The 25232-nt window shown below is 42.4% G+C and overlaps 3 protein-coding genes across 3 annotated transcripts in view; 1 reads left to right on the top strand and 2 right to left on the bottom strand.

The window, feature by feature from the left end:
- fkbp9 (FKBP prolyl isomerase 9) overlaps positions 1-2523 on the bottom strand; it is a 20770-nt gene extending 18247 nt beyond the window's left edge. The window contains exons 1-2 of the mRNA XM_005728340.1: positions 2174-2523; positions 1285-1430 (exon numbers count right to left, since the gene is read on the bottom strand). Of these exons, the coding sequence (XP_005728397.1) occupies positions 1285-1430; positions 2174-2376 (349 nt within the window). The 5' untranslated portion in view covers positions 2377-2523. The remainder of the gene's footprint in view (positions 1-1284; positions 1431-2173) is intronic.
- An 846-nt stretch (positions 2524-3369) lies between these two features.
- Positions 3370-8255, top strand: crtap (cartilage associated protein). Its single transcript, XM_005728339.1, has 7 exons — positions 3370-3949; positions 5044-5193; positions 5681-5852; positions 5922-6050; positions 6149-6294; positions 7412-7495; positions 8032-8255. The coding sequence occupies exons 1-7, from the start codon at positions 3488-3490 to the stop codon at positions 8098-8100; spliced, it is 1212 nt and encodes a 403-aa protein (XP_005728396.1). The 5' UTR covers positions 3370-3487; the 3' UTR covers positions 8101-8255.
- A 1267-nt stretch (positions 8256-9522) lies between these two features.
- susd5 (sushi domain containing 5) lies at positions 9523-24813 on the bottom strand. Its single transcript, XM_005728338.1, has 5 exons — positions 24468-24813; positions 22174-22351; positions 17069-17178; positions 15024-15212; positions 9523-14148 (listed from the first exon to the last, which is right to left on the bottom strand). The coding sequence occupies exons 1-5, from the start codon at positions 24544-24546 to the stop codon at positions 12320-12322; spliced, it is 2385 nt and encodes a 794-aa protein (XP_005728395.1). The 5' UTR covers positions 24547-24813; the 3' UTR covers positions 9523-12319.
- Positions 24814-25232: the final 419 nt, after the last annotated feature.

Genomic DNA, 25232 nt, shown 5'->3' with positions numbered 1-25232 from the left:
GTGTACCTCTGGTGCAAATTACTGACCTCTGTCATCATTTTAGGTGGGGGAACTTGCACAATCGGTGGCTGACTAAATACTTTTTTGCCCCACTGTATGTGTGTAAATGTGATTGTTCTCTGCACGTTATAAACTGCAGGTATAAACTGTTTCTCTGGAGTCTCTGCTTCACTTCTCTGTGGAAGCCGGAAACAAAAATCTAGTTTTTGTCACCCATAACTCAAAATTTCGTGTTATTATCTAAAAGTTTTGACGTAATAGCTCAATATTTCAAGTCATTTTTTCATGAGTTTGAGTTAGTAAGTTGAGATTTTGAGAGATGAATGGCAAAAATGTGTTTTGTTTTGTTTTTCAGTAGCAGAAATAGGCTTCTTCAAATATTCTTCTACTGTTTCACAGAAGCTTTGTGAGCAGACAGAAGATATGGATGTAAAGTGAAGAAAGCGAAGGTAAGGGGACGGGAGGAGGAGATGGAGGGCCTGAGTGTGTGGTAGCCATTGTGATTTTACTACTGATGAGTTGGCAGTCTCTTCTGGCAAAATTTTCCCTCTACCACTTCAGAGTGCTCCGTCTATCTCAGCGCTCTGTTTTCTTTTTCCTTGTTTGATCCCTCTAAAACAGGCGGCGGTAGAGGACACAGCCTCAGCCTTTACCTGTCTATACATGCCCGCTCTTTCTCTCTCTTTCCCATTAGATAATGGGATAGAAATATTTCATGCTCTTTCTCAAATATACACACCTCTCTCTTCTTGTAAACATAGCTTCACATCCTGTGACTCCCACAATATATGCATTTTCTCACACAAACACACTGATTTCTGAACAACGGCCCAGGTTTTTTTCATTTCCACACACACACTAATGACGTGACAGTGTATCTGCTTGCAGCTGATGCAGAAACATTAACAGCTGAAAATCCACAGCGGCTTCCTCTGGTCTGCTTCCTGGTCTATGATGCCCCTCTGACATCATTCAACATGGATGCTTAGGAGCAGCCCACTTCCTCTTTGCTTCCACTGACTTCAACAGAACAAAAGTCAGAGCATTCATCAAAGACTGTAACTTCTCCGCCTTGTGCTCCTGCAAATATCCCACCAAGATCTCTCTTTGTTATGATTAGCTTTGCCAGAGATATATTTATAGTAACTACAGAGGGATAAACACCAGTCTGTGCCCTAACGTCCCAGAGTTTGGGCACAGAAGTTTTGTTCTCATTCCAAACAATCAGTCATATAGGACAGCAATGTGCTGATATGAGTTTGGCACACATTCAGACATACGCACCGTAGCCTTGTTTTCCGTAGGCGAGTTGAGGTGGGATCTTCACCAGTCTTCTCTCGTTGACACACATTCCTACGAGAGCTTTGTCCATCCCTTCAATCAACTGCTTCTTGCCAACAAAGACATTGTACGTGCTGCCACGGTCATAACTAAAACATGCACAAAAACAGACTGTCAGGGAATTATCTATGAGGATGTTGCTGTGTAACATGAATCGTTTTATTCCCTGGCTTTAATCACATTTCCTTTGAGGCAATGACTTCAGGTTTTTAAAGTGACTGCCTTTCTTTTTCATATTTCAACATCTTAACAGCCTTTTATTTCTAAAGATTTAACATAAAGACTCTTGTGCAAAAATGTAAGTCTATTTCTCACTAAAACTGGGCCACGGTGTTATCTTAATCTGCAGAGTGCATCATAGTTTATGCTGTAATCAATTGTGCAGTAAATCAAATGTGACAGTGTCTGTGGGGCTTTGGGTGTCTGCCCAGCTGACCACTGTGCAAGACATTTTCACTGTCAGTGGTTTGCAAAGTGGAGTTCGGGGGACTTTAAAGGTCGTGGAAGAAGCATCTGCATAAAACAAAAACTAGTTTAACTGACCCTGTGCTAACTTGCATATGACAAATAAAACTGAAACGAAATTATCTCTCAGATCGGGGTCCTGTGTAATCCCTGTTACCGTCTGTTTTCCAGACGACACAAAAACAGTTTTGGACCCTGAGATTAAGCACCAGAGCTCAGGCTGTCTGGTTGCCTGCGTGGCTCACAGGGGCGAACCACTAAACGCGCACTTTTACGCATCGCGCACGCTGCTCGGACCGTGCAGCCGGTCTTCTAAACGCAAAGGTGCTAAAGTGAGAGGGAAATAATGTAGATGTGAGACACTCACCTGGAGTCGAACTTGTTGCCGTCTGGAAACGTGCCGATGTAGTGATACCTGACAAAATCTCCCACTTTGACCGCGCGCACACACTGCTCTGGCACGGAGGTTTTCTCAATGAGGATGTCGTCTAACGGTACCGGAGGAGCGTTGCAGGCGGCGAACGTCACCAGAACCGAGAGATACAACACCCCCTGCGCGCACTTGATCATTGTGACCGAGGAGAACGATTTGAGACGATGGAGGTAACTGTGGGTACGGCCTGCCTGTGTGCCCGCTGACTCCCTGTCCCCCGGTGCTTTGATTTCCTCTACTCCGATTTGGACACAAGTCCTGCCTCTGGTTCCAGCATAGGACTGATCACGTGTCAAGCCAGAGAAAAAGCCGCACTATATCCGGTTTGAATATTACAAGTAAAACTTTGACTATTCGTCTAAATGTGACGCATTGTTAATAAAACCCAAATACAAGAGGTTGAAACGTGTGGCCCAATATCTCTGTGCCACACAAGCAAAAAACACACAATATTAGATTAGAAAATTAGACTCTTATTTTGACACAGTGACGTATTACTTCCGTGTTTCGCTCCAGCTGACTTAACGCCCTTTGCAATTGAATGGGATAGTTGGGGCACCGCGCTTTGCTCTTGCGCAGTGCTGCCCGAGTTATGTGTCAACGTGGAAACATTGGGGTCTCCAAACAGATGCGGACACATCCACCTGGATCCATAAAAAAAACAAAAACAATATCTGCATATCTGGCTACGCCTCTGATTTATAGTCAAAGCGTAAGAATAAGCAGCACGCATAACGATTGCTGCTGACTTTACGCACAGATTAGTTATGTTGGTGGTGTTCAGGTTTTTGGAGGGGAGGCAGACAGAGCAGGAATGTTTCTACGTGGCAGTGGGAGGAGAAGAGGTGGAGGGGGGACAATCTCACCGGGGGTTCAATTAGGCAAGAAAGAGGTTCAAGCTTTAAATGTGAAAAAAATATTGTAAAAAAGTAAAGCAGACGGTAAATACTCAAATCCTTCGGGTAAAATACACTCTTTTTGAATTCATGCTTTCCCTAATAAAAGTTATGAAATGTAGATTTTCAGCCCGGCTTTTCAGTTGTAATGTGAAAATCCGAACAACTGTAAAGTTTTACTTTTGTAATTTAATGGGAGGAGCACCTCCAGTAGCTCCCACTGGACGGAGCGATCTTGCCTGCCCCGTGCCCGTGGGAGGGGAGGTTTTGTCTGGATACGTGGTGGAACTTGAGGCGGGCCTATAGACCCACGCTCAACAGCCTACCCTTCCAGCTCTTTCCAGCCTCAAAAATGGCTACCTCCACTGCTTCCCAGCTTTTTTCTGCCTTATTAGTCGCATTTTTCGTCGCCGTGGTGAACTCCCAGTATGAGAAATACAGCTTCAGGAGTTTCCCCAGGCATGAGCTCATGCCTCTGGAGTCCGCTTACAAATATGCACTGGATCAGTACACCGTGGAGAAGTGGAAGGAGACGGTGGAGTACATGGAGGTGTCTCTGCGACTCTACCGGCTGCTGCGGGACAGCGAGGCCTTCTGCAACCTTAACTGCAGCTCCGTGAGGCTGGAGGACGAGCAGAGGTTTGCGGAGTTTCCAGAGCTGCAGGCGTTTGGAAACGTTATGAAAAGAGCGCAGTGCCTGAAGCGCTGCAAACAGGGCTTACCCGCTTTCAGGCAGACCATGCCCAGCCGGGATACTATAGATGAATTTGAGAGGAGGGAGCCGTACAAATACCTTCAATATGCCTACTTCAAAGTAAGCAGAACTAATAAGGAGGGGGCCTCGAAGGGGTCCCCTAAATGAGATTGGAGTCTCAAACTTTCTTTACCCAGTGATAATGGTTTATTTAACTATGGTCGTGATTTTTCCCCGACGTGCGTTTTGACGTCATCTACGTGCCACGGATGCACAATTGGGGGTCTGCTGTAAGAACTAAACTCTTGTGGTTTATGGTCCATTTTTAAGGAAAGGACATCTTAGAATCGTCAATTTTACACGCACAGCATGGTCACAGAAAGTCGACTGTTAAAGCAAATTTATGAATAGTTCAGGAAGCTGAGAAACATGACAAACGCAGATGATCCCATGTGGAAGTGTTAGTCAATATAGTTATTGTATTTTTAACATTTCCATGCTGGTGATTTCCTCCACATGTCCCAAGGGGTCACCGAAAAGTTTCATTTTAATAGAAACTAATGTAATCACATCATATTGAACTCCCAGTTGCCACAACTAAGCTCATAGGGCAATGCCAAAAAAGGGGGAAGACACACTGTTTTGCATCAGTTTCGCAAAGTAATCTATTAATCTAAAATAATTAAAAATATGCAGCAGTAACGGAGCGTGAAGTAAGGTGTGCATGAGAGTGGAGATGTGTGTGAGGAATCAGAATCAGCTTTACTGACGAGGTGTGTTTACATATACAAGTTACAGGACTACACCGTGACACAGACATTAATTACACATCATCTTTATATCAAAGATGTTGGAATCAATGTAATAAATATATAGTTACTATATATTAATTCAATTCAACTTTATTGTATGCAGTTATAATTATAATTATAGTGCTTTATATACAGTTGAAGTTGAAGCAGATGTCAGTGATGAGGAAACAACAGGGGTCAGCACACTGCCAACAATATAAGCTGTGGTCAGTTTTGGTGATTTAAACAGATTAATAAGTGAAGACAAACATCAGCTGATAACTGATAAATGACATCACTCTTACAAGTAAATCTACTGCTGCATGTGACACTCATTTCATTTCAGGTTAGTACCATAGGCTTTGTGTGGTTTCTTTACTGACCAGCACAAAAACAAATCATTTTAATGTTTTTGTGTTCTAGTCTGACAACCTGGCCAAGGCGGTGTCTGCTGCCCACACCTTCCTCCTGAAACACCCGGATGATGAGATGATGCAGAGAAACATGGCCTACTACAAGAGTCTGCCTGGAGCCGAGGAGCACCTGAAAGACCTGGAGACCAAATCCTACGAGGTAGGCACAGATACATGCTTTAAACACAGTGAGGCACGCTTTCATTTTGATCCTTTCTGATTTCTCGAGGCTTTTATCCACAAGAGGTGTCACTCCCATGTGGCATGCAGCCCACTCTGTTATTGGTTCTGTGGGTGCCCTGACGTGGAAGCAGCCTGTGGTCGTGCAGGTCAAACGGGCATATCTGGGAATATGAACTTGCCAGTTTTGGTCTGAGGACTTTAAGGCATCCTTGGCACGGCCTCAGTGGCTACATCCACTTTACTTTACGCTACAAAATTTCATATGTCTTGATATTTATTAGCGTTGTTATGTAAAATACAAGCGTGGGAAGGTGGAAAAAGAGAGTCTGCAACCATTACTCGTCAAAGATTTCAGACAGAAGATAATCATAGTGTTGAAAATGATTAATACTGAGTCCTTCATCAAAGTTTGCATTAACACTCTGGATTGTGTTTTCAAATCCTTTTTTCTTGTGGTATCCCAGACCTTATTTATACGTGCCGTGAGGGCGTACAATGGCGAAAACTTCCGTACCTCGGTGTCAGACATGGAGCTGGCACTGAGGGACTTCTTCAAGGTCTACGACGAGTGTCTGGCTGCGTCTGAGGGACCGAGGGACATCAGAGATTTTAAAGACTTCTACCCCTCGATAGCTGGTCAGCTCATGTCCATCTCATGTGCAGTCATGACTGTTTATTGAAGGCCTAAACTTATTTTCTGTTTAGACCACTACATGGAAGTGCTGGAGAGGAAGGCCGGGTGTGAGAGCGACCTGACACCTGTTGTCGGCGGTTATGTTGTTGAGAAGTTTGTGGCCACCATGTACCACTACTTGCAGTTCGCCTACTACAAGCGTGAGTAGTACTCAGCTGGCAGCTTTGAGCAGAGAAGTATTTCTCTTTTGAATTTCTGAGGTTCGTTTGCTGGCGTTTGACTGTGACTTTGCTTTCAGTGAATGACTTGAAGAACGCAGTGCCGTGTGCAACCAGCTACTTGCTGTTTGACCCCAATGATGAAGTCATGAAGAACAACGTGGAGTATTACAAGTTCCACAAAAGCAAGTGGGGGCTGATAGATGAGGATTTCCTCCCCAGATCAGTGAGTGATGTTCAGAATTAATTACACAGAATATGCACACACCTGATTGATGCATCTCAGCCTGGGAGAGCATATTGTGGATTTATTTAAAAAGCTTGTTTTATTTATTTATGTTTTTGTTATGATGATGATGACAAGTCCCTGAAGGACTTATTTCACATTTTTGGAAGCATGTTTATTAGCCTTTTTACCTAAAAGTTGTTGAAAAGATCTGTTCGCAAATATGAAGCCTAGCAGGGCACAAGTCTGTGCACTGCAGGGTATCTGTGTTGTTATTGATTTTCACAGGTGCCCATGAGTGAATCCTGGAAGTTTCCACCCTGTTTCAAGCATTTAATGTTAATTAAGTTCATATAGTAAGCCATTTGCCATATGCAGGTTTATTGTTAAAAACAGATATAAAAATGCATCAGTGCCAAAAACTGCAGTTCCTCCAGCAGCCACTTGAGGTTGGCTCTAAAAGTGAGATCAGCGCCATGGACTACCTTGTTAAAAAGCATGTTTACAGCCTGGGAAATAAAATGCTTCTGCATTATTACGGTTGTGGCCAACAGAGGTGGCTGTAGTTAGCAGCTGTCTGCTGGGCTTCACCACAGCTGACCTCTCAGTCATGATTGTGGTGTTGGTGTATTTTGTAGCATTTACCTTTTGTGCAGGTAATTTCTCTAACAGCCCATCCAAGAAAGCAGAAGGTTTTGTAAGTAAAATTTTATTGAACAAAGTTTAACTTAAGTCAACTGAATTTATATAGCACCAAATCACAACAACTGTCCCCTAAATGTGATTTAGATTGTAAGATAAAGACCCTACAATAATACAAAGAAACCCCAACAATTAAACGAACCCTTTTGAATAAGCGCTCGGCAACAGTAGGAAAGAAAAACAATCTTTTAACAGGAAGAACCCTCTGACAGATCTAAGCTGAGGGCAGGCGGCCATCTGAATGTATTTTTGATATACCAGTCATTTTTAAAAAAAGTATAACTGTTCCTATAAAATGTTTATTGCTTTGTCACAGAAACACACACATCCTAAAGAGGACTTATTGGTTTCTTCCCCGCTTTTGAGTCTTTGGGTCTCTCTGACACTCATCATTTCTTTGACTGTTGTCCTGCAGGAGGCAGTCCGGTACTACAATCAGACCACCATGCAGCTTCAGATGTTGGAGTTCTCCAAACAGCGTCTGGCCAGCGACGATGAGGTGCGTGGTTTGTATCAAAGGATTTTTCCAGGCGGGAGGTTATCTTAGGTCAAGTGAAGTGAACATAAGATGCAGTCTATGCATAAAAATAGAAATACATAATTCCCATTAAATCACAGTTTGGACTGCACTGTTTGCATCTGTGAGCTTGTGTAACTGGGAAAACCCTGGATTCCTCAGGCTGGTCACATGATGACCTTCAGTACAATGTGTCCAGTGTTTATTAGACTGCAATATCACAGACAGCCGTGAGGTGGCAGTGTTGCATCATTTTTCTTTAAGTTATTTTACTGCAAGCACAAGAAGTGTGGCCATCAGGCCAACCCATAAGCCAGGATTACGTGCTGTACGTGGTAAATACTATTCAGTTACTGACTGTAATCTCTTCAGTAATGCAGAATATGAGAAATCACAGATAAAACTGCGAGTGTGAGGATTAATGGTAATCCACTTAGTGGAAAAAACCTCGCTTTGAAACCAAACAGCCCCTCCTGAGTTGTCTCTGTGTCATTGTTTTTTCGTGTTTGTGTCTGCAGGGGGAGGTGGTCGAGTTTATAGATGAGTTCCTGGATGAGGATGAGGAGAAGATTCTGCCGAAACACTGAAAAACAACACAAAACACTCCCAATTTTTATATTTATCGGGTTTACAGTCTGTGGTTGATCGAGTTTGTTTTACTTTCCTACTGCGTGCCCATTAATATTCTGTTCAGTGGACATACAGCATAGTGGCTTAATAATTTAAAGAAAACTGAAATATTTTGTCTCGTCTTTTTATTAATGAATTTCTCCACTGTGAATCACACGAGTATGACTTTTTTTTTTTTTTTACAATAAAATAACTTTCCAATAATCACGCCTTTTCAGTGATGTTGTAAAACAACAGCCACTTCCACTGAGAGGATTTCTGAACAGCAGCTGGATCAACTGAAGGCACAGATGCATCTCTCAGATCCTGTGTCAGGTCTTTGCTGGATTTGTTCCCTCGCTGTAGATAGAGTTTTAGTCCTGCAACTTCTAATTTTGTCCTCCACTTGTTCTTCAAAGTTGCAAGGAGACACTGCAAACCACGCTGAGATATGATAGCTCTTTGGGAATAGCCCTGCTGGTCAAAAAATACTACTTTATGTCTGTCAAGCTGTGTTGTCTTTGGTATTTTTCAGCTAAAGAAATGTGAATCAAATGATGTGCTTTAGCGACAGGCTGCAAATGAAAAAAGTGCCTTAAGACACAATTTAAAACTGGCTCTTTGCTAAGTTCATCCCTTGAGTTAGGTAGCTCTTTGTGCTTAAATGGTTCACGGGTCTGTGTTAAGCCACTTAACAAACAACAGACATTCTCCAGATAAAGGTCAGGTACAAGGACTGGAGTGTCCAAATGTCAATAGAGAAGTTTTTAAAGACCCTCAGAAATTCTGCAAAACTGTGAAGACAGTGATGTAAACCTACCAACCATTCTGATTCTCTTTCACCACATGAGACAAACAGTAAATCATCCCAGTATCGAAGCTGGAAAAACAAATTTTTAATATCTGTTTTAAAAGTGACTTAAATGTTAATTACTCGGCTATTCTTCGTTTCCAGTTCACTGGTCTTTAACTGGAGCCCCAATATAAAGAAACCCAGTGGTAGAAGACAGGAGAGCTGAGCAGAGAGCCCACCAGAGAAAACACTGTGGTGTTTAATAATGTTTGAACATTGAGTCTCTGTGCAGTTTGTCACATGGTGATGTTAAAAACCCACAGGGGAACATTCCCTCTGTATTACTGTGTCTCTCCAACTCTTCGCCTTCTCCTTCTGTCCTGTTTCTTTTATTACCTCTTCCTCAGCTGTAGTTCATCCCACCAATTTCTCTCTTCTGCTTCTTTTTGCTTGGAGAAGCAGAAGCATTAAAAATGTCCTGACGAAAAGACAGAGTAACATCTTTTGCCGTGTCCGCTGTGAATACTAAAGAAAGATAACAACTGAAGATTCCTATAAGTTAGTGCATCTAGTTGACCCAGAGCAAAAGTAAACTAGAAGCCAGAGTTATACCACATATTTATTTGTGAAGACACATACAGTACACATTTCATCTTGTCATAAATCACATAAGGCTGAGAGGACGATGCTGCAAATAACTAGTCACGCTTTTAATTTATCAACGTCTATTTTTATGACCCTTCTTCAGGCATCCTTCATGTGGCAAACCTGTTGTTTTGCCAGAGTTCGTTGCTTGATAACCTACGGCGTGGGCGAGTACAGTCGCGGTAATCACAGCTGAAATAAAAGGTAGTCGAGCAGACGTCGCGGAGATGAGCGTACCCTGTGTAAGATATGAGGGGTGGTTTGTAATGCCACCTGTGAAACAAGAAACAAGGTATTTCCACATACTGGTAATGCTGTCGTATGTACAGCGAGTCAATACAGTCACAGATCATATGCACAGAAACACACAGACGTCAGGTACTTAATAATTCCCCGTGGCCTCGCCACATTAACGTCAGTTCATTTTCAGACACCATGAATGAAACAGATTAAGATATTTCCTGTAAATCAGTTCGTTATTGATTTTGAAATTATGCAAGAAAATTCTTTACCATTAAGTTTCTTTTTTATTAATCAGTGGTCCCTGTTGACAATAATTATAATCACTTCCCATGCTCTTACCCTTATATACTGTTTTATTTACATTCCTACTGTAAAACACTGAAATTTGACCACAAACATGACTATTTGTATCCATTTACATCTGCTCTTTTACATTTTCTAAATATTTGGCACATATGGAAAGATGGCACATCGATAACAAAGAATGATAGACTATTTTTAAAAATCCTGAATGCATTCATCTCTGTTTGGCAGAAATTGTCACAACACTGATATCTACTCAGACATGAGCAAATATTCCCAGAGTCCAGTCCTCTGTAACTGCTCATAGTGTAATGACTTATGACACATTCGCCATTATATGTGTGTGTACACTCACCGGTCACCTGTTCAACTCCTCTTTAAAGGAACTATCCAATCAGCCAATCACAGCAGCAGCTCGAGGCATTTAGGCATGCGAACATGACGCGCTGAAGTTAAGACTGAGCATCACAATGGAGAAAAGAGGTGATTTAAGAACGTGACAGCTGATAGCGAGGCAATAGTAACTTAAATAACTACTCGTTACAACCAAGTTTTGCACAGGGCGTCAAACCTCGAAGCAGATGACCTTCAGCAGAGGAAGACCACACTGGGTACCACTCTCATCAGGTAAGATCATGAAATTGAGGCCAAAATTCACCAAAACTGGACAAGAGAAGACTGTAAAATTGTTGTCTGGTCTGTTGAGTCTCAGTTTTTGTTTTCACATTAGGATGGTAGGATCAGAATTTGGTGTAAATAAAAATTCATGGATACATGCTGCCATGCGTTAATGGTTCAGGCTGCTGCTGGTGTAATGGTGTAGAGGACATTGTCTTGGCACGCTTTGTACCCTTTTAGTACTAAATGAGCACCGTTTCACCACCACACCCTACATGAGTATTGTTGCCGACCATGTTCGTCCCCGTGCACGCCTCTTCCAGCAGGATGACACACCACGTCGCGAAGCTCAGATCATCTCAAACCGCTTTCTTGAACGTGACAATGAGTCAGCTGTTCTCAAATTGGCTCCACAATCACCAGATCTCAATCAAACAGGCAATCTTTGGGATGTGGTGGAACAAGAAATTCACATCATGGACTTACAGCCGATAAATCTGCAGTACCTGTGTTATGATGTCATGTCAATATGGACCAAAATCTCAGAGCAACGTTTCCAGCACCTTGTTGAATCGATGCCATGAAAAATTAAGACAGTCCCTTTTAGAACAAAAGGGATGTAAAGTGGTATTTGAGTGTATATCAATCTCTCTGTTTTAGGGCAGTGGAGTCCTATTTTTGATCATTTGAAAATCTAAATGCACTTTTTATTAAACTTTTGACTGCATTGAAACTGTGTTTAAACTGTATTTATTTGAGGCTGTGGTTCTTTTTCACCACAGTGTTTAATCTGTGGTTAGTTGGACTGATGTCAGGATCTACTCTGCTTCCTCGGTCGGTACCTTCAAACATAATTTACTGCTGGCTGGCGGATTGCACAGACCTGCGACACACACACACACGCACACTATCACACACACGCATACATGTGGCTGAGTCTGCAATCTGGATGCCTCTTTATGTCTCATCAGCTGAATGTCAAAACCAACACAGACAAGAAATATTTCTCCCATCAGACTCCACCTCTTACTTACACCTTTCACCAGCCTCTTTTCTTTCATCTCACCCCTCTCAGTACTCTTCATGTCCTCCCGCTAACCTCCTGTGGTGAACTAGACCATTTTTTTTTCCATAAACACAATACACAGAATATCAAACAATGCACATCAGCAATAATACAAGCACTCAACAAAAACAACAGCAAGAGATCTTCATCAAAATGTCCGAGAGCTTTGGAGAATGAAGTTTCAGTTCCTATATTCAGGCAGTGCTGTGCCTCATGTTGTGGTTTTCCTACATGTTAATATCTTTAAAGTCTCGCTTCTCAGCTTCTGGAGTTGAATCCAGCCTGGTTTATGTCCAGGTAGATGCCAGAGCTTTAAAAATCATGGATAACATACAAGGACTGGTGGATTTCCTCAGAACTACTAAGTGACAGGACTATTGCCATCTTGTTTCATTCAAGTTTCACTATGTTAAGCATCATTACAATATTTTGTGCTAGCTTTTTTAAAGTTTATACCTAAGATCAACAGTTTTCAACTGAATCTTCCCATCCTTCCCAAAGGAAGAGTGTCTGTGCCAACCTCTCTCCCCTACACCTTTTGCTGCATCTCTATCTGTTGGCCCTGTCTGGCCTGACTTTGGCCCTTCCCATTCATCTCATACGCCGAACTCTTCTGCTGCTGTCGTCGGTAACACCACACCGCGACAATGACTGCAGTTGCGATGACACAAATCGCCACAACAATGGCCGCCACAGTGGGGCCTCGACCGGAAGAGCTCGGAGGGAGGGGAGGGCAGGCGTCATCCACACAGATCGTCTCTCCCATCTCCCCTTCCTGCTCTCCCCTCTCCCCAGTCTCACCAGGCAGGCTGAGCACGAAGCCGTCCTTGTGCACTGGAGGGCTTGGGCCATGATCAAGGAAGGGATGATCGGTAATGTCAGCCATCCAAGAGTCGGTGGGAACTGCTTGTTGTGTGCTGTAGTCTCCGGTCTCAGAGTATGAAGGAGAGTCTGAAGGCTCCAGAAGGTCAGGGGCAGGGGTCCCGATGGAGTCAGGCCACACCTCCTCTAAAACCCCTAGTTTGAATTCACGCACCGTGGTGAGAGACTCTTGCTCCTTGGGCGAGCTGGTGTAAGGTCTAGGAATTTCCACCTCAGTGGGTCTGGGCGTCGTCTTGACAAATCTCCTTCTGTCTTTATCCTCTGGTTTCACCCTCTCTGTTACGGAGTCACCGTTTTCGAAAACAACAGGGTAACCGTCCAGCCACGTGTCATCTGTGGCTGACTTTCCGTCTGCTCCCCTCTGAGTGACGTTCTGATGCTTATCGGCTACCACAGAAAAAACAACATGCCGACGACTATCATCTTCATGGCTATCGTGATCGTCATAGCTCTCAGCGTCTTTGTGTCCAAAATCATCGTGATCATCAAGGTCAGCATAATGGGTGTCGTCATAATGTGTGGCACGGTCATCGTGGTCATCGTGGTCATCGTGGTCATCGTGGTCCAGATGTTCCTCAGAGACCTCATGATGTTCTCCATTATGATCATCATGATCCTCCTGGCTTTTGTGTCCGTCGTAAGTATCATCTGGATCGTCGTACTCCTTGCGATCACGGTCCTCCTCATGTTCGCCCATGTCATAATGCTTCTCGTGATCGTCATAGCTTTCATGGCTTTCCCTTTTGTCCAAATCTTCATCGTGAGCTGTTTGCCTCTTGTGCTCATCGTGGGCTTCCTCTTGGTGGCTGCCGTCTTGATCGTCATGGTGGTCATCTTCAAGGATGTCGTCCTGGTCATCATGGCGGCTGGTGTCAGGATCATCAAAATCATCTCCTTCATGATCAGGATCATCAGCATCAACGGGATGTTGACGATAGGGCCTTTCTTGACTCGTGTGCTCAATGCTCTCCTCAGATCGGTCAACAGAGGTTCTCTGTGTTGTCTGCGTGGCTGGATTGATGAAGACCTGAGGTTCTTCCTCCTGGAAGGTCTCAGAGGGGAACCAGAACATGTGTTTCTGGGAGAGAAGAGAGACGGGTGCTTCTGTGGCTTCCACTGTATCAATCTTGGCCACCTCAGTTCTCTCCTGCTGCCTCGTCCGAGGACCTACCAAGTCCTCACCAGCCCGTTCCTCATTTTTTTCTCGTTTAACTAAAGCTCCTTCAAATATTTCACTATCTTCAGCCACTTCTCCTCCCACTTTACGCTTTCTGCTCAGGTCTCGATGGTCCTCCTCAGCTTTGGCTCTAAAACTCGTCTCTTGCTGCTCCGCGCTCATCTCTCCATGTGGGTACGCAGCTCCATACACTTCCTCGTGTACATCGCCATGAGCCTCTAATGGTGTCTCAGGTTGGCGCTCTGCCTCTATGTAGGAATCTGTGAACTTGTCCTCGTAGTCTGTGTGACTTACCTCATCTGCAGAAAGACAAAATAGAAATGTGTAAACTTTCAAGTCAGATCAAGTATCTACATTTATTATTTATTATTTTATGACGCAAAGAAAGTTAGCAAAAGTTCCCAAGATATTTAATGCCACCTCTTTTAATTATATATGATCCCAAAGGCAGTCTCCAGTAGATAGGCATTGCAAATTCTCTGCTCCGCTCTTTGGTGGCTTCATAATGATGCCAAGGCTCTGAAAAGTCACGGTCCTACCAAGAAATAGAAAATAAAACCTACACAAAACCTAAGAAAAATGTTTGTTTTTTGTTTTGTTTTTTGTATTTTCAATGACATTTAGTGGCACTGCTGGATAGATTTTGAGACCTTTAGCTGGAGCCAACTATTGCCATCTGTTTCCACTGATCATACTGAGCTAACATAATCTGGCTGCTGGGTTGGCAGACCCTGACGTCACTGATTCTTGTTTCCAAACCAGCAAAATGTCAGTGTCACTCTTGAACCAGTTCCCCTGGTACACAGCCAGTTCTTTGAATCAGAAACACAAAAGAAAAATGGTTTGAGATTATGATCAAAGCTGGACCTTAAAATGTCTGGGTAGAAAACAGATATTTGTGACCTTTTAGAGGCTCCATTAACTAAACATAGCTGCCAATATTGTAAGAAAATTAAAATCTAGAGTAGTTTTCCCTGGAAAGTTTATGAACGACTGCTTTAGATTAAAAGCATGATTAACTGTTAGCTAATAATCCACACAGGCCATGCATTTTGCCTTTATAAAGGATTAGCGACACAAGCTAAAGCACCAGTAACACCATTTCCATCCCAGCTAACAACTGAGAGTCTGTTCAAACACAAAGAATCAAACTCTGACCACAACAGCCTCTTACCTTTAACACAAATCTGCACCAGTCCATACCACTCCCCACAGCTGTCACACAGCAGGCTAAAGGCTGTGTGTCCACCGGGCATCACGTAACCTGGGACACATGTGTACAGAAGCTCATCTCCCATCTCGGACCCAGAGTGACTCTGCAGGCGTGCATTAGGAAAAGATGGGGGGTCTCCACATGGCTCATCTATCAGCAACAAGCATATAGATGCACGTATTTAGTAATAGAGCTGTTATACTTATTCCATAGGAAACAGTGTTCTCTGTAAATGTCAACCAATGCTTATCAGCTTTATAATATCAGTATATCATGTGTAATAAGAATGAACGAATGAATTCTGGACATGAAGCAAAAGCTTTTATGTAAAAGAATTATGTGAATTTTAAGAACATGAGGATAAAGCATGAATATTAAACAGAATCTGGTCCAATCTTCATGGATATTGTTGTGGATAACTATGCATATTAAAGTTTTCATCAAGGGTGATGGAAAGCAGGTTCGAACCTTGTCGAACTTTGGATTCAGGCGAAGGAATGCCAGGAATTCTGCGTCTTTGCATGTTTTCAGGCTATGCTTTGTCTCTGAACCTACTTTTATTTTCATGTACAGGATCTCGAGGTATAGCTGAGGTGAGCAGGGTATTTGCTTTGGGAACCTCAGAATTGCACCCCTGCTTTTGTGGATGATGTGATTCTGTTGGTTTAATCAGAGCGTGACTTTCAGCATGCACTGGAGCGGTTTGCAGCTGAGTAAGAAGCAGGTGGGATGAGAATCAGCGCCTCCAAATCCAAGGCAACGGTTCTCTGCCAGAGTACAGTGGAACGATGGGGAGGAAGGCTGCCTCAAGCAAGAGAATCCAGTCATCCTGGGATGTCATTCACAAGTGATGGGAAGGTGGAGCACGAGATGGATCGGCGCATTGATGCAGCATCAGCAGTAATGAAGACATTTTACCGGACTGTTGAAGCAGAATCTCTGTGTCTACGTCCCAACCTTCACCTACGGTCATGAAATCCAGGTAATGGCCGAAAGAATGAGGTCACAAAAACAAGCGGCCAAAATGTGTTTCCTCCACAGTGTGGTTGGCTAACCTTAGAGAGAGGGTGTGGAGGTCAGACATCTGTGGGCATCGCAGAGTAGAGCCACTGCGCTTGCATTTTGAAAGGAGATAGTTGAGGTTGTTCGAGCTTCTGGTTAGGATGCCTCCTGAGTGCCTGCCTTTGGAGGTTTTTCAGGGGCACCAGTTGGGAAGAGATCCCAGGGTGGACTCAGAATCTGCTAAAGACATTATGTATCTATTCTGTGCTGGGAAGGTCTCTGTATCCCCCAGGAGCAACTGAAAAGTGTGGCTGGGGAGAAAGATATCTGGGATACCCTGCTGCCAACTTGACTTTAGATAATTAAGATAATTAAAGATCAATACAGTTTGTTTTGCATTATATCCATAATATATTGTTAAATTCTAATAACAAGTGTTTTATTGTTTATTATGAAATAAAATATAATTTAAAATGTAAAATAAAGTTTAAAAATCCCCCAAATGGTTATTCAAAAAGACATTTTGACTATAGACTGTAGTGCAACTTCTTTTTACGTGTTTCAGATTAATCTTTGGAATCTTTAATTAGTTCAGTGTAACGGTGTGAGTGGGTTTCCCTGACAATGGTGCCTCCAGGGATCCTGTATTTAATATACCCAACCATAACTAGACAATAAGCTGTGTAGTTGGTTTGCCTGCATCAAATGGATGTGAAGTGTTCACATGTGCTCCCACAGCAGAGAGTGTCTGCCAACCTCAGGGTGTGTGGCACATGGACAAGAGAAATCTTCCAAGTTTTGATCCAAAACCTGGCAATGATGTGCCAGATGTGATGTGTTTCAGCTGCATCAGAACTAACACACATTCATGGATCCAGTTGTTTCACATCACATTTACATTTACACACACACACAAACCTGAGTCATTCATGTCCTGATCGCTACTACCATTCCTCTTCTACGATCCTTACGTACTGTGTATGTTTTCGTGTGGGTTTACTGACCTTTGTCTTTGATGCAGAAGGCGTCCAGGTGCGTTGCGTCCTCTGTGCCATTTTCTGTCCTCACTTCTACAGCTTTCAGCACACCGCCCACAACATTACACACTGTGGTCCTGGAAATAAACAGACATGATATCCACACTGCATAAAATCAAGTCACATGTTCACACTCTCATTAATTAACGTGACATAACACTGACTTGAGTATAGAGGAGCATTTCACAATTGCGTCTGTTGGTCTCTGTTGCTATTCTTTCTCTTTGTAACAGCTGTGCTATATTTTGTGCACATTTTGAGCATTCTTAATTTAGTCATCGTCTATTTAATTCTATTTAATTACCTCCAAAGAGGTTTGCGCTTTAATTTTAGCTACTATAATTTTAGTATTTTTGAGCTCTTCTGTCCGTGTGTGATGTACCTGCACAGTTTGCTAACAAAGCTTGCTAGCATTATCAGAACACTTATGTTCACTTCAATAGAGTAATTCAGCAAACATGGCTTAAACCCTGAAATCATCTCCCAGGTCAAACCTGGTTGCAGTTCAGTTCCAAAAACTGAGCAGGACCTGGACAAGATGTTGTTGTTTGCACTCCCAAAGAGATGGTCTGACTTGAACATCTCTTAGTGAGGGATAAATATAGATTAGATTGGTGCATTGCAAATGAGATGCTTTGTAAACAATGTGGAGCAATTCTCACCAGTAAAAACATGACAGAATTTTACGCATTACATTTTAGTCAACTGAATCAACTTTAGATTTAATCTAGGATAATCTTATGGTGTTTAGTCGACTGAAACTAATTAATGTTTTAATCTAAAAACTACTAATAAAACTGAATCAAAATTTGCTGTCAAAATGACCACAGAGCTGCTATTTCTCTTCTCATTCTTTCTATCAGATTCTTTTTTTAATTGTTTCATCTAAGTGATAACAAGATTGTAGAACACAAGTTTTATCTATCTTTTAGTGTCGAGGTCGTGTCTCCAACATCGAGTTTGCTTTTTAGTTTTGAACTAGTTTTCAGCCGTGAACAAGAACTATCGCTACAGTCATTCAGCGTTGAAATGTTTGCTGAGTAGATATGAAAAGTTTATTATAGCAACTTTGTGACTAGGGAAGGGCACCGGTTCTGACATAAACGGTAGTAACCAGACGGAAAAGCAGCGCACATTTCGGTGCTTTATTTCGGTGCTTTTTTTCCCTGAGCTGTGATACACTTCTAGCCAATCATTTTACGTTTTCAAGGATAGTAGGCAGGCCCAGGTACGTACGTTCTTTTAGAGCAGAGCTACAGATTAAAAATGCCCAAGGCGAAGCGGTCAAATGTCTGGCTGTATTTCACAGTGAGGCTGTGTAGCTGCTCTTGGTTCTTTAGTCAGACCTTCACCTCACTTTAAAAAAGCCAAGATAAGACTGCCCACAATGCCTCAAAGCAGTGGATTGCAAACCAATGAATAATATCCATCAATTATTTACAGTCTACCAGTCTGCCATCATTTATTTACAGGCCTGACCAGCATGCTGGGAACCAGTGGACTAAAACAATATGTAAAAAAGAGCTAGCTCCATCACCAGCAGCTTCAAAAGCAGAATTCTGAATACAATGCATTGGAAATATTTTGAGTATTATATATTTTTTGGCTTTATTTCTGTATTTTTATTCTGGGAGATTATGAATGCAGGTCATTAACTTGTAATTAACACTGAAACATTCCTCTACATATTCCCTCCACCCCTGATATCTAAAGCTGTACCTCTGATTAAGTGCGCATGTGGGAAAGTTGACTGCGCACACAGTTTATTCACCACCACTTGATTTGTTGCCCATTTAAATATTATTGCAGTATGACATCAGGGTCCAGGAACACACATCATGACTCAGATATGTTGCAGTATCAGCGGCTGTAGCCTTTGGCACAGTGTTATCCCACGCTGATACATTATGGATAGATGTTCCCAGAGAACAAGCCTTAGGTTACAGCCAACTTCAAATAGAGAAGTCATAACATTGTGGACATAAAGCAGCGCGTATTCCACTGGGACTGAATGAGCACAGCTCCTACAAGCTGCAGAAGCTACTAAAGCTGAGTGAATACTCCGTTTATGTTGCAGCATAATCACATTATTAACCCGTTTATCATTCAAAAACACCAGATAAGACAAGGCCAATCAGATTATGTTCCCACAGAGGCTGGCAGTAGCAATCAGTCCTGTGGGAAAATTCAGAAATATGAGCTTTAACAGCAAGTTTGATTGGTGATATTAGTTACTAAGAATCATTCTATAGAATAGACACTGGGTGTGCATTTGATCTAAACAAAGCATCACTAATTGGAAATAATGTAACTAGCAGGGGCGCCAGTTTAGCTCAGCAGATTGAACAGGCGACCCATAAACTGTAAGACTATTGCAGAGGCCCGTGTCTGAATCTAGCCTAAGGTATTTGCTGCATGTGTTCCTCCTGCTCTCTCTCCCAGGTTTCCCCTCATCTTTCAACCGTACTGTCCTGATAAAGGCTTAACTAGCAGTGCAGTGAGAGAGTGGAGCAGGTCAGACTGCATGCGTGTGCCATGTTAGCTTTGCTTTATGGGGGAGAGAGTCTGAAGGAGAAAAGAAGAAATCACAGAGAAAGCACTCAGAGAGGCAAAAAACACTGACGACTGTTTAAAAATTTAACTTTCATCCCTGCAGGTATCTGTGCCCGAGAAGAATCCATCACCTGACAGTGCGTGACTGCTACAGGGAACACCCAGAAGTATGCACGCATTCATCTGAAACGGCCTTAATTCATTTTTCTTGTATAATGGTGTACAGAGGTACAAAATGACTGACAGGTCAGAAGAAGATGTTAAGGTGGAAGAGTCAGCGTAGGAGGCACTTGTTAAAGCTCCTAATAGACCTACAGACTTATGTCATACACATCTGAGGTGGTTAACTGGCACTGACGCCAGTCTGGAAGCATCACAGTTCACACACCAACGACACAATTATTCATCTAAGCAACCAACATGTGAGTGAGGGAGTGGGTGAGGGTGGCCTTTACACAACCAGTGAGAGTGTATGTGGTAAGGTGGGCAACAAAACAGGAAAAAAAAAAAAACAGAAAAGGATGGAGGGACAAGAAAAACAGACAAAAACATTAATAAAATACCTGCAATCAATGTATTTTTACCTTTAACTAACATTGATTGATGAGCTAGATATATATTAGGAACCACCATGCTGCGCTTCAGAGTGATGATTTATTTATGATGAAGACCACGCAGGAGAGGAGGATGAATCGGCTGTGAATCGTATTTCCCTCACACGCTCTGCAAATTCACAGCCCATAAATAATCAGCGCATAATGTCCGAATGACTGCGGCACCTTCAGCTGTTGGACTGCTTTTCTTACTCTGTGTTTCCTGATATATTAGAAGAACATTCTGGTGCTTTTCTGCAAAACTGCCTCCAACACAGACCAAGGTTGTCTGTGTTTCCTGAAAAAGTTACAGGAAAAGTTCACTGTATCTGAATATACGTCAGATTCCACGTCTGTCATTGTCACTGCTCGAATAAGCCGTCCAAAAAGGAGGTGTGTAGCTCCTGACTTCAGCAGACGGAGCTGTGGTAGCAGGGTGATATAGTGTGAAACACAGTAAGGGAGTGTGAAAGCTGATGTCCGCTGATCAACATGTACAGAGCCAGCGGTGTATAAAAGGAAAAGATGATACGTCCCTAACCAGATATGTTACAAGCATATTATTGTATGTTAGAAACTCGGTGGGCACTTTGAACCAGGTTAACCCCTGAAAGGCTTTATTTCTCAATTGTTTCATTGAAGTCTCCGTTCATTTTTATAAAGAAGTTTCGTTGTGGTTGACCAGCCCTGTAGGTGGAATAGTCGGCCGCTTGTATTTTATAGTCTCTAATATACTGTAGAGCAGGGGTGTCAAATATAAGGCCCGGGGGCCAGAATTGGCCTGGCAGAGACGCCAACCCGGGCCGCACTGGATGTTTTTTGAAAATGTGATCGAGGGCATACACTTTGGAGTTTTAACGACATTTTTATACATTTTACAGCTTGTCCCAATGATGAAGACTTTCCCCACTGTCTTTCATACAAACTAGAGTAACAGATTAACAGTTAAATGACAGAACAATAAAAGCTTTTACAAATCAATCAATAGATCAATAAAAACATTTTTTAAACTTTATAACGCTTTCTTTTATAATTATAGGACAGTCTGGGCCATGAGCTACCAGAACTTTTTATAATTTGTAGATTTATGTACATTTCTGTCATGCTGACAGATTTCTTTCATTAAATAGAGCAACTTTTCTTTATCATGTAGTAAGACTGAGACAGCCTATTGACACTGAACTTCTTTTTCTCGTACTGAGATAAAATGTGCAGTTAAACGTCTTTACACTGAGAGAAAAGGGGGATTTTTACGTAAAAGTTTTGAATGAACTCGTAGTCGTGTCATTTAGAACAACCATTAATAATCATTTGGATTTTGGCTTACATACACCGAGAATTTCAGGGTCAACTTAACCATTTATTGGTCAAACAAAGAATGGACCCAAAAAAGCATCTCAACTATTATTCATTAAAAGCAGGCATGTGTTCACCAGGTGTCTGCGTCCATTTAAAAGGAACATGTTTCATACTCTTCATAAATTTTTCTATTAGGAGCTGCAGTGTAGGATACTATAGTAGCAGTAACAGTGTTCATGAGGTTTTATCCCTATAATCACCACTTGTCAGCTTCATCTCCGTTTAAGCAAACCGGGTACCGCTCTTCCTCCAGGCCCAAATCTGCTCTGTTCTGAAAGCTGTGAGTGTCGTTGCCGTGGAGATGAGAGGTGTAAATGGAGGCAGTTGTCGACATGACACCCCATCTCAGAATTCCCTCCTCCTCCAGGAAGAAACAGAGGAGTCTTTCTCCCTCTCTGCTTCCTCTCTCTGCTTTTTCTCTTTCCCCCCTGAAATGTGTCACTCTTCTATCTCCCCGCTTGCTTTCTTTACTTCCTCTCTCTTTCATCCATTCCCGAAACCTCCGTCTCGCACACACACACCATAATGACCTCTGACATCTCCTCTGAAGACAGCTGCTATTCTTACCCTACTGAGCCCCCGTAGAGCCACCCGCGGGTGCACGGGGAGAAGTAGCACTCCACCACAGCGTGACGAAGCTCCTCTACTGATGCCAGGCGGCCGCGATGCGATGCACAAGCTTGCTCAGCATCTCTGAAGCCCTGCAGGTCAGAGGAGTTCCTCAGGTCCAGCACAAACACTCGACCTGAGGAAATGCAAGGAGATTAACATTAAATAACATCTTATACAAACAAATTCAGGATAATAGCAGAATGTGTAGGAAGTAAATATTTTTAAGGACTTCCTAAAGCCTCACTCGTGAGTGTGAAATCTCAGCGGCGCAGTCGTGGATGTGCGAGGATCTGCTTTGCTCACCCCCCTGTGATCATTAATTGACTGCAGGAGCGATCGCAGCAGCATACCGGTCCTGTCATTACCACCCCGTTCTCACATCACGGCTGTCCAGTAACACAGGACAGAAATGTGCTCCAGGTTCATAATCGCAGGACGCACGTTTTTGAAATATTTACACGACTCTGAGATAAACCAAAATAAGCTGTATCTGGCACAGAGGAGAAGTCTTCCTTCGAGGCTTTCTGCCAGACAAGCTCTCTAAAAATGTGTTGCTGAAAGGCTGTAGGAGGGCACTGGTGAGACAAGCTGTGCACGGGAGCTGAAGTTGCTGCTTATAGTCGTTCTTCTGAGTTTACTGAATACCTGCAACTTCAGAGAGTTATCTGCAGAGGCGTGATCAAAGACAGCTGTCTTTCATCTGTGGGTTTTAGGTTCTTTTGAGTTTTGTGGTTGTTTATTAAGAATTTTTAGCTTTCTTTTCATTATCATTTTAAAGCCTCAGTTTTGATGACTGTTGTAGACGGAGACATGTTGTCATTTGTTTGTATGATTCTGTTACAGCGATTATTCTGTTTTAAGTTCATGGTTCGATATTCGTTTAGTGTCCCTGGTGTCTCTGTGCATCATGCTTAAATTTCTATCCCTGATTTATCACTTCCTGTTTTATTTTGACAGTCATTTATCGTTTTGTATTTGCTTTTACTTCCCTTGTCTTGTTGTCCCTAATTATTTTCAGTTCTTTTTTTCTCCACTCCCCCTGATTAGTCCTCACTGTGTCTCTGAGTATTTACGGTTTCATTTTCCCCCATCTGCATCTGTTTCACCTGCTCTTGAGTGTGTTTTGCTTCTATTTTGGATTTATTGGTGTGTTTGCCTCATTGGACTTGGTTTTTATTTTTGACACATCTGTTTATGAGCCCTGCATTTGTGTCCTTTTGCCGCACCTTGTGGCAAAAGCTGCAGCAGATGACACAGCAGCAGTTCTGTAATTATTTATAGCTATTAATAATTTTTGATGATGTTAACAATTTTTTCTTATCAGTTTTTTACGTTTCAGACAGGCGAGCAGTCACAGTCAATGACTGCCACCAGCTGCAAGATCACTTTTGTTTTATTGTCAATAAAAGTTTGACCCATTTAATTAAGTTCACAATATTCTTTCTTGTCAATCTTAAGTTTCTATCTTCATTCCTCAATTTGGTCCATATATGCAGGAGTGTCATCAAGGATGTTTCCTATAACTATATAAGACAGAAACTGTAACAACTGTAACAATGAAAGCACATTTACATTTAGGTTCCTCTAAATAAATTATTCTCTGTGCATTCACTGAATCTTTAGATCCCAAAGTCACAAATAAAAGAAGAATGCAATTTGGACTGCTTATTATTCATTTTTAATAAATATCTCAGATATTATGACAGTGTGTCGAGTAACCTTAAGCTACATGGAAGAGAAGCATCTTTTTTAAGCTGTTTGGAGGGCTCGCCTGCACTAAATGAAATTTCTCAAAAACCTATATAGCTATCGATCCACGAGGGGGCACCAAAATCTAAAGTTGCCTAGGGCATAAAAAGGGCTAGAGACAGCCCTGCTAATCAGCCACTGAAAATAATATAAGAGAAAACTTTTTAGCAACAAAGCAGTAAAAAAAATAATCTTCCCTCGTGCACTCTAAAGGTTTGAGAATGACTGCTGGACAAAGCAGACCACTCACACAGCTTAGAACAAAGAACAAAGTGCGGGTTTAACGGGAGAAATAGTGTGGTGTAATTGTCTCTTTTGCCATTAAACATTTATTTTAGAACACCTTTTGACTCTAACAGGCTTGGTGCCAATTGCTGGCGCGCTACGCGTAATTGGCGCACATCACCACCACAGCTTTAGCAAACGGACAAAATTAGATCAGAAAATAATTTTACAACGAGGTGTACGGGTTATTTCAATGATTTCAAATGTTTACTTACCGTCTGCAGTTACAACAGTCACCAGAAGACAAACCAGGCATCCAAACAGCAGCAGTTTGTGATAACAGCGATCCAGCATCTTTTTTCTTCCGTCCACAGCTGTACACTAACTGTCAACTCTTATTTTTAAGAGAAAAGAAAAAGTTTTCAAAAACTTCAAAAATTTGTATTTACAGGCTTACAGGGTTAAGCAAACTCCTGCTATTTCCCTGCGGGTGGCAGAGGTTGGCTCTGGGAAGGTAAGGGGCTTGTTAACAAGTGAGGATGTTAACAGAGCTGCTCAGGAGCGAGGCGGTTATCGCCCCAAATAGTCGCACTGGCAAGCAGATGGAGCACCTGTGTGAAAACTCTCGTGCACCCGCTAGAAAACAGGCGACGTCACGCCACAGTGTCTTGAAGGTGGGCAAAGAAGAAAGAGAGAGAAAGAGAAAAACTTTGGCTGCAGATTAAAAGGGATCCAGCCTGCTCAGTGTTTATGAGCTGGAGTAAATAAAAGCCTGTAAACTAGGAGTGAATGTACATTTACGATGATATTAAACACTCTCTAACAAATAGAGGACCCGTACACCCAAACTAAACACATCCCAGACCATAATAATCTTGATTAAGGTGTACTGGAGCTGCACTCGTGCGAGTGTGGATGTGCGCGTCCCATTTGGTGAGGGAGATAAATACAAATGGCCCACACGAGCGCATAAAAAACATCCAGGCATTGTCTCAGTGAATCTGCAGGTGAAGATAACACACACACACACACACACACAC

The sequence above is a fragment of the Pundamilia nyererei genome, unplaced genomic scaffold (assembly GCF_000239375.1).
Source record: "Pundamilia nyererei isolate P.nyererei 1_Seehausen unplaced genomic scaffold, PunNye1.0 scaffold00028, whole genome shotgun sequence".
NCBI lineage: Eukaryota > Metazoa > Chordata > Actinopteri > Cichliformes > Cichlidae > Pundamilia > Pundamilia nyererei.
This window is presented reverse-complemented; position numbering and strand designations above follow the sequence as displayed.